At 31.4% G+C, this 9,386-nt stretch overlaps 1 protein-coding gene across 2 annotated transcripts in view; it reads right to left on the bottom strand.

Annotated features, from left to right (window-relative positions):
• Positions 1-1,735: 1,735 nt before the first annotated feature.
• Positions 1,736-9,386, bottom strand: part of AEBP2 (AE binding protein 2) — a 57,060-nt gene continuing 49,409 nt past the window's right edge. For both annotated transcript variants that reach the window (XM_067695836.1, XM_067695837.1), the window contains exons 6-9: positions 8,460-8,527; positions 6,272-6,385; positions 3,875-3,901; positions 1,736-3,313 (exon numbers count right to left, since the gene is read on the bottom strand). In XM_067695836.1, the coding sequence (XP_067551937.1) occupies positions 3,268-3,313; positions 3,875-3,901; positions 6,272-6,385; positions 8,460-8,527 (255 nt within the window). In that variant the 3' untranslated portion in view covers positions 1,736-3,267. The remainder of the gene's footprint in view (positions 3,314-3,874; positions 3,902-6,271; positions 6,386-8,459; positions 8,528-9,386) is intronic.

Genomic DNA, 9,386 nt, shown 5'->3' with positions numbered 1-9,386 from the left:
AATAATTAAAAAAGAAAAATATGTAAGACGTTTTCTTTAAAAATGTTACCTTTTAAGAAATACTTTATACATTTTTAGAATAGAAAAATATTTTTCATTGAACCCCAAAAAAGTGCCACTTCTCTCAAAAAAAAAAAAAAAAAAACACCAAAACCCCAAGACATTCAAATGACATATATGATTCAGCTCCCTTTTTAATAAAGACTATATATATAAGCATCTCCTTGTAGGTCTGCAACCCTAGGCCTTGCTATACAGGTTATCAGTTTTTCAAATTGAGAACCTACCTAAACTAAGAATTTCTCTTTGTCTTTTAGAGAACTTATGCAGAGGTATTAAAGACTTAAAAAGAAAAAAATAGTTGTAACCATATAAAAAGCCCCCCCATCAACTATTTTAAAGACTTAAACCATATTTTCCCATTTTTATATTTTATTCAAATAGCTAACACTTTTATTAACCATACAGTATTAAGAAAAGAATTCAAACAGCAAACAATAAAAGAGGTCTTAAATAACTGTGGCAAATTCTACCCTTTTAAGAATACTTGCATATTTAAAACACTTTATTAAGGTGTGAAAGGGAAAAAAGTTTCACAAAGGTTTACTGACGTGATTATCAATGCTTTCAAATGAGAGTAAAACAAATCTTAAAATACACATTGAGAGTCAATTACTGTCCATCTTAATTTCCTTTCATCTGAAATTCAGAGGTAATGTGTGTCTACTTTAGGGAAGATTTATATATGAAAAAGTAAGTTTATTAGAAAAATAAACAACTTTAAATTTTACAGTATTTTCCACTTCTAAGATTCTTTGAGATAGAGCAGATGTGCCGTACGATTTAAACATGATCTGATTTACAAAATCTCATTTAGTCCTATTTAGTAAAACAAAATACAAACGGCAAAATGTTAGTAACTATTAAGAACTCCAATGTAAAAGTTAAAAAAAAAAAAAAAAAATTTGTCGCATGTACCTAATATGGCAATATCTACTCTGATGTATATTAAACAACTCACTGAAATTTAATGTGCTTTATTACCAAGATAATACTATCATATTAAAATATAAGTTGTGCGGTCTAGCTTTATTTTTCAAAACAACTTATCAACTATAACCAGGGATTGGCAAATTTTTCCTTAAAAGGTGAGACAGTAAGTATTTTAAGTTTGCAGGCAATAAAGTGTCACTACTCAGCTCTGCCACAACAGGGAGAAAGCAGTCACAAGTAAATGAATGGGTATGCCTGTGAGCTGCAGTTTTGCCTGCTGCTGAAAAGACAATGGATTTTGAATGAGAGACTAATTATTTTAGGTGCCATATTACAAATATGTCATATATTGGGGGGCAGGGGGGGCCACAGTGGTAGGAAAAATAATATAGATGGATAGCTATCACTAAATGAACACTATAAAATAAAAATTTCCACACTTGTTTCCAATCATAATTGCATGTGTGTATATATGTATACATACAAGTTATAAAACTATTTCATTTTAATTCAATATTCTTTTTGGTGTGTAAACAGTATCAGAACAAAGTCAGATAAGCAGCAGAGTATCTTGAGCGACTGAGTACTCAGAGGCTAATCAATAACCATGAAATTTGGTTTTGACATCTTAGTATTTCTACACAATGGGAAAACTAATCTATTCGCTGTGCCCCTGAAGAATATAGATGTATATTTTAGATGTTTTAAAATTTAATTGAATTGTTACAATTTTGAAACTAAATGTGATTTGCTTTGTTTTATTAGAAAAAATACTCAGGCAAGGTCTACAATCATCGGTCAATTAAGAATGACTTACAAGAACATGAGGCAATAAAATAAAAATACAAGTACAAACTATATATCTGAAACACTTCTATTTGGCAATTTTATAACAAATCAAAATTTAAAAAGAACAAAGGAGATTGCAGATTACTTCGCAGATACAGAATAAAGCAACTGATGAAGTGCTTAAGCAAAAGAAAACAAAAAAATAGTAAGAAAACACACTGCTTTTCTTCTTTTTAAAAATAAAACCACATTTGCTACAAGTCATATGAATAATACCCTTATTAAACAACCATTCCAGAATGTCTTATAGAAGCAGTGCTTTTATTTGCACTTCATTTAATTTTATATGACTTACTTCACGTATATAGCTCTTTACCCCATTGTTAACGAATAAAGTCTCCCATAATTTTTATTATTTTTTTAAAATTTTTTAAAGTATGAGAAATGATTTATGTATCATGGAACCTTTCCCATTTTGGAACCAAAAGGCTTATTAATTCTATATTTTTGTCTATTCTTTCTTTAAAAAATTTTAGTGTAAAAACTGCTGGTTTTTATATCACTGTAGTAAAGTGAAAACTCCTTAATCAGGAGTATTTTCTGCAGTTTGACTGCATATAACCACATACTTTACAATATGTCCTTCCAACAGTAAGGAAATAATTGATTTCACGGTCACTGTCAGAAATGAGTGCCATAATTCTATTATGGGTATAGGTCCTCCCTCAAAGACTTTCTGGAAGGATGTTCAATGTGTTTTGTTCTTACAGATATTAACAGTAGTACATAGTCCCTTAAGTCTGCAAAAGACATTTATTGTTAAAGAAGGTGCTTTATTAACAATTCCTCTGGCAGCACTAGTGAATTACAATATCCTTCAATATTATCTCTACCCATAATATATACATTTAACTTTTCATGCCTCTAGAAAAACATCTACAGTACATTTCATAATATAAAAATATATTACAAATCTGCTGAATTATTTACAAGCAATGTTCTATTATCTCTATGCAACATTTGTTTGATACAATACTAACAAGTTACACATATTTCCATTTCTGTAAGTTAAAAAAAAAATCCATATGGCTTCTTGCTTACCAAGCAAGAAAGTGATTTTATTTTCCTTTTCAAAACCAACTTTGGTGCATAAAGGATTCAGTTTGAAGATACTTTTAAAAAAAATACAATTTTTCTTATGTTAAGAAAAAACAACTCATAACCAAATGCTTTCCTCAGAAAAAAAAAAAAATTAGAGGCTTATATAGGTTAAAATGAAAATATGAGGATTATTCAAATAATTTGAAATAAAGGTTTTTCAAAAACCGTTAACAGATTAGTTATATAGGTAAATATTAACATACTGTACTCCATGAGAAAACCCTAGTCCTGAAAGGGGAGCCACCAGACATACTGCAACACTCTTTAACAGAAATTTTCAGCCCTAATTCGATAGACGAATTTTTAGTTGATTGCAAATGTCGTTCACTGTTTGCTTAAATACAAATTGAACACTTTTCTTATCAGAGTTCTGCAAAAGAACACAAATGGCAACCAATCACATCTATTTATCATAATTGAAAGGTAAATTATCTTTTGATAATTTTCATTGTCTAAATATTTCCTTATATGACTTCAAATCAATAGACACTGTCAAGACAAATATCCTTACAGTGCTTTTGGTATTTTTAAGGGCACATGTTGTAATTGGTTTTCTTTTCAATATAAACTACTGTAATCACTAAAGGGTTTAAAAAAAAAAAAAAAAAAAAGGCAGCTTAAAGCAGCAAGCATGCAAAGCCTTTAAGAAGCTGTTCTACTAAGTTGCCAGAAGAGTGTTTGCTCAGTCTCCCACAGTACCATTCCATGAAAATGTGGATATACAGTAATATATTAATATATTCCACAGAAGAGCCTACTTCATTCACAGAATGTTTACACTAAGCATAAATATTATTCTAAATACTGGATTTAAGGAAAAAAAAGGAAGGGGGTTGAATCTAATGTGCAACTTTTACTAAACCCATTGTCAGTGACTAAGACTGCAGGTGTCCCCGCTTGTTTGCTTTTTATGTATTTATTTATTTTTTACCTCTTCAACCTCTTCTGCGGCATTGTTCTAGAAAAAGAGAAAAAGGAGTATTCTTTTATTCAATTGAATGAAAAACACATTAAGTGCTTCAAAAATACAAATATGTATAAGAAATAGGCAATGTGATGATCACTGATCACCATGAAAATTTATTTCCAAAGCATTCACATGATGGATATAAATTTAGTTACATAATATATATAGCTTGTTAAGAAATCCTTTTTATGTAGCCTGATAATGTGTTTCTAAAAAAGAATCTCATGTTTAACACATACATTTTAACCATACTTTAAAACTAATGTTTAAACCTCAAATAAATATGTCCTTTTTACTCTCATTTTGAAGTTAATATATTTTTGGAAGGTTTGTCATGCTTTCATTTTGAGATGCGCATAAGCTGTCAAGTTTGTCATGCTTTCATTTTGAGATGCGCATAAGCTGTCAAGTTATTTCTCCTGAAACAAATTAGAATAATTGCTTTGTCCCCTCTTAATTTCACAAGTTTTCCCAGTCAAAATCCAGGCATTGCTAAGATGTTACACCACGGCAAATGTAGTGGGTTCTACGACTCTGTACCACTTTAGAGTAGACTTGATTCTAATTTCCAGAATAGTAGAAGCATGAAAGTTTAGACTCAAGATTAAATGTTAAGATGGGGTGGAGGCTGGTTTACAGCTAAAGAAAATTAACACCACAGAAGCACCAAATATATCTTAAGAACATCTTCATTACTCCAGTAATCAGTAATAATTGCAGAATTATACCCTGAAAACAGGTGATGAAAGTCCTATGTACTTCTGGACATCAGTTCTGAGCTTGAATGATATTTATTTGTCACTTTCACCAAAATATCTTAATTGTTTCCTATATAGCATAAGAACAGCAAAAATAAGCTGATTCTGTGAAAAAGGAAGACCCTTTGAGAGTGGGAAGTAGAATGCAGGGCAGAAACACAGAAGTTAGTCTCAATCTTATAATTAAGATTCATGCCCCTTTGTCAACTCACTGCTTAAGGCATGTTTACTACCAGTCTTGGCTCTCCCCAAATACCACTCTTTTAGAATGCAAATTTTAATCACTCCCTTCAAAGAATAAGCAGAAATAAACCCTAAATTAGGTGCCAATAAATAAAGAATATTCAATTATTTTTCTTTATAAAGAGAAAGGTAAATCATAACTCTCATATTTTTGGTAGTGAACGTCCCTCGATCTTTTCCTTTAAGGTCATTTCACTATTCTCTCTGCTAGTTAATCTCTTGCTAACCTAGCTCAACCCACAAAAAACAAGTTTTCATTACATTTAGGACCTTCACCAAAAGATGCTTTAAAAGTTTGGAAGAGTCTCAATGTTTCCACACACCGCAAGGCCCATTATGTGAGAATTTCATTCTCAGAAGATGCTTCACATTCCAAAAAGTTGAGTCATGGAATGAACAAAACCTCAAAGTATTTAATTGTTTCAAAATTTGGCATAAGACATAGTACCTTTACAATAGCTAAAATTCACATTTGGGATTATCAATTTTTATGTCATCTTACTCTTACCCAACCTATTGCTATACTAAACTAGAATTCCTTTTTAAAATATATAAAGTTCACTCATTAAGAGTGCCTTTTAAACATTTTCACCACTTTTTTAATCACCCTAGTATATGTCATGTGGATAGAGGCAGTATGGAGTTCAGTCACATCCTAGTTGTGTAACCTCTTGCCTCAGATTTAAGCTATTTAACCTCTTGCCTCAGATTTCCAATCTGTAAAACAGACATAGGAACACCTACTTCACAGGACTGCTGTGAGGATGAAGTATATGTAAAGCACCTAGCACAGTGACTCAGCACATAGCCAGTAATGTTGGTCTCTTCTCCTTCCCCCCCTATACCTTCATATGCACAGCACACTAAAACAAAGGTCAGATCAGAAAATTGTTAGAAACGTGAACACTCCAAGCTACCTCTTAAATAAAAACACAGTAATATTTAAAATGCTCTTTTGAAAAGTTTGGCGAGAGTACAAGTTTAAGAACTTCAACCATTAATGGTATTTAGGGCACATGCGATATATTCCCAGGTCAACACGTGTGATATTATAAAAAAGAATTACCTACTTAAACAAAAGGAACTTATTTTCAAAACACTATGTATACCACAATTTAAGCTATTTAAGGTAAATCTGGAATTAACCTGGCATATAAACTTTACCAAAATATTACCCTTCTAGTCTACAATTTATAAATCATTGTGATGTAATTTCCATATATGAAACTCCAGAAAGCAAGATATGCTTGATACTGAAATTCAGTACTTAAAAATTAAGTCCTAACTTTATATCCAAAATTTAAGGAGATTTAAGATTACAATTCAAAAAAATAAAACATCAAAGCAAGAATTAAATTACCTGTATATGTTTGGGTCCAAAAGCAAGGCAGTATCTTTGGGTAGCTTTGATAAATGAACTACTTTAGTTTTTAACTGATGTCGTTCACTTTCATTCACCCACACGTCAGGCAGACTATGAATTAAAAAACAAGTCATATATAAAATAACATTAATTTTAAATTTACCCTTCACATTACCCAGCTTTTTCTGCTAGTCTGACTGGGGCACCTAGGTTAACGAGATTCTCAGATGCCAAGGAAACTCAGTGATCTAAGTAGTGGGATGTAGAGTCCCAGCTAAAAAAATGGCAAGGTGAAATTTTAGGCATAAATCTGGAAATGAATTATGATTTTTTTTTTTTTTTGCGGTACGCGGGCCTCTCACTGTTGTGGCCTCTCCCGTTGTGGAGCACAGGCTCCGGACACGCAGGCTCAGCGGCCATGGCTCACGGGCCCAGCCGCTGCACAGCATGTGGGATCTTCCCGGACTGGGGCACGAACCTGTGTCCCCTGCATCGGCAGGCGGACTCTTAGCCACTGAGCCACCAGGGAAGCCCTGAATTATAAATTTTTGATGGCAAAGCCACATCAGACTTAGAAACAAATATTAGAACACACTGTCTGCCTTTTAGTTTGCTAAGTGGAACTATATCTGAGCTTAACTTGATGAAAATCTGACACCTAGTCTCTTTCTGAAGAAATAAGAAATAAAAACCCCACCAGATTAATTTCCACTTTAAAAAAAAGGCACATACAACCAACATCCTGAATTTAAAAAAATTTAATCCTATACAAAAATTCAAATAAAATGATTTTGATATTTGGATTGATCGATTTCCAAAATACTAAGAATACAGATATTTGAATATGATATTTTTTAAAGGAACTGTTTATAAACTTAATATAAAAAGGGCTCTTACAAATCAATATGAAACAAGTGAACACTCATTAGGTAAAAAGGAACAAGGGAGACAAAGGTCACAAACCATTAATTCACCAAAGATACAGTTTTTAAATTATCTTGCTCATAATCAAAGAAATGAAGAATGTAAGAATGCCAATAGCCAGTGCTGATAATAAGCCAGGGAAATAAGCTCTCTAATGCAGTAGATGAGATCAGAAATTGGTACAAACTTTCGGGAAGGCGATGAGTATCAAAACCCATAACATTTTGCATACTTTGTAAATAAAGACATTTTAATGTCTCTTTTTTTAACAGTAGAGAAAAATGGGTAACTTTAATGTTCGGTAAAAAGGAGTTCATTAAATAAATATTACGCGCTATTTCAAAGTATTTTAGAGTAGCATTTCCCTAAAACATGGAAGGGGCAGGGGTAAAAGGAAGTGGAAAATATGTTCTACACTAATAGAAGTTTGACAATCACAGGATTTTTAAAAAGCTAAAGAGATTTCTTTACTTCAATATGCTAACATGCATTGTAATCTTCCAAATCTACTTTTAAAGCTCTTAATTCATATCAGATTCATTAACATCTCTTTAGACTGGAGTTTGGGAAACAATATTACAGAAAAATATTTAATAACAAGTGTTAACCACATATTATTAATTTTTAATGAGATTCCATTCATGTGAACTTATTCTATTCTTGATGCTGATAAGATTTCTATGATACATCTTCATTACCTTTTGCAACAACAAAAAAAATTATTTTTGAGAATAAAAGGAAAATTGAACATGAAATTAAATTAAGGAGCATTTGGACCAGAATTGCTCTAATAAAATGGTACTAAAACTCAAAAGAAAAATTTAACACTCCTGGAAAACTGACCAACTGTTTTTTTCTATAAACTATCATTAATTGTGTGCTGGAAAATGTTTAGAAATTTTTAAAATAAATGATTCAAACAAAGGCACAAATAAGGTTGCTTGCACCCTATCCTACTTGAGGGTCATTAAAAATTCTAAAAATAATCACATCCTAAAAATGATTAAAAATTGCTTTAACAGCTTCCATTAAAAACAATTTTAAAAGCTAGTTTTAAAGCTTATACCTTGAGCCAGGTACTCTTAAGAGCTTTTACAGATTATCTTTTTAAGGCTGACGACCTCAAAATGTTTCGTGGTTTCATTTCTTTAAAGTCTTTTACTTTGAACCCAATAGCTTAAGTAATTTTTGAGTATAAGATTTTAATAAAAATAAGACTGATCAGTTTATTAGTTATATATATAGTATTCCAAATACTTACATGTCTTCAGGCATCCAATGAAGCAAAAGTTTTATCTTTCCAGAATCCTCTTTTCTCTTAGCTATTACCTAGCAATGATATAAAAGAAATCATAAAACTATTTATAAAAGATCATTTTAATATGTTTAAAAAACGCTTTTGGTCCTAATCAAGAACTTAAGTTTTCATGTCCTGGACCAGATATTACCACCACAACATCTTGTTCTGCCCTGGTTTGTAGCAATTTCCCACCTTTGATCATATATTTTCACAAAAGAAAAAGAAAAAAGGAACTGAAGTAGCTTTGTACAGCCAAATACTAAAACCATATTATCTTTGAAAATGCTATTTATTTTACTCTCTACAAAGTCTTTAGCTGAGCCAGACTGCCAACCAAGAATCCATATTGGCTGAAATACTTTTAAAGGACAAATGAAGAGTAAAGAAAAAATAATGCTAGAAAGGGAGAGGTCTCCTTTTTAGGATTAAGGTATTTGTCGTTTGCTTGGGAGTTTTCTGTTTGTTGGTTGATTTCTGTTATTTTAAATGAAACATTAACCAATCAGTGTTCAGTTCAGTTAGGAATCTACCTAAGTTAAAGTGTGGATCAACCAGAACACAAAGACCTACATAAGTGTAGTAAAACCAATATGCTTGTCACTCATTACCAGATTCAGAAAACTAAGGTAACGATTTTTAAAAATCGATCAAAATGGTATTTTATTAACTCTTAGAACTGCCATATTAACCAAATTAGCTCTTTAGTGCTTTAATAATCTAAATCTCAATATTTTTACCAAGTTTAACTTCCAAACAGCCTCACAAAGTAATGTTATGTGTCATTCTCAAAACATATTAGAAGTAAAAACAGTACTTCATACAAATATAAAAGTTTCTGGTCCCATTATTTAAAAACCTATAGTTAAGTACCCTAATTCTAGACTCGAT

The sequence above is a fragment of the Pseudorca crassidens genome, chromosome 11 (genome assembly GCF_039906515.1).
Source record: "Pseudorca crassidens isolate mPseCra1 chromosome 11, mPseCra1.hap1, whole genome shotgun sequence".
Lineage (NCBI taxonomy): Eukaryota > Metazoa > Chordata > Mammalia > Artiodactyla > Delphinidae > Pseudorca > Pseudorca crassidens.
Note: the sequence above shows the minus strand (reverse complement) of the source record. Positions and strands in the feature narration are given on the sequence as shown.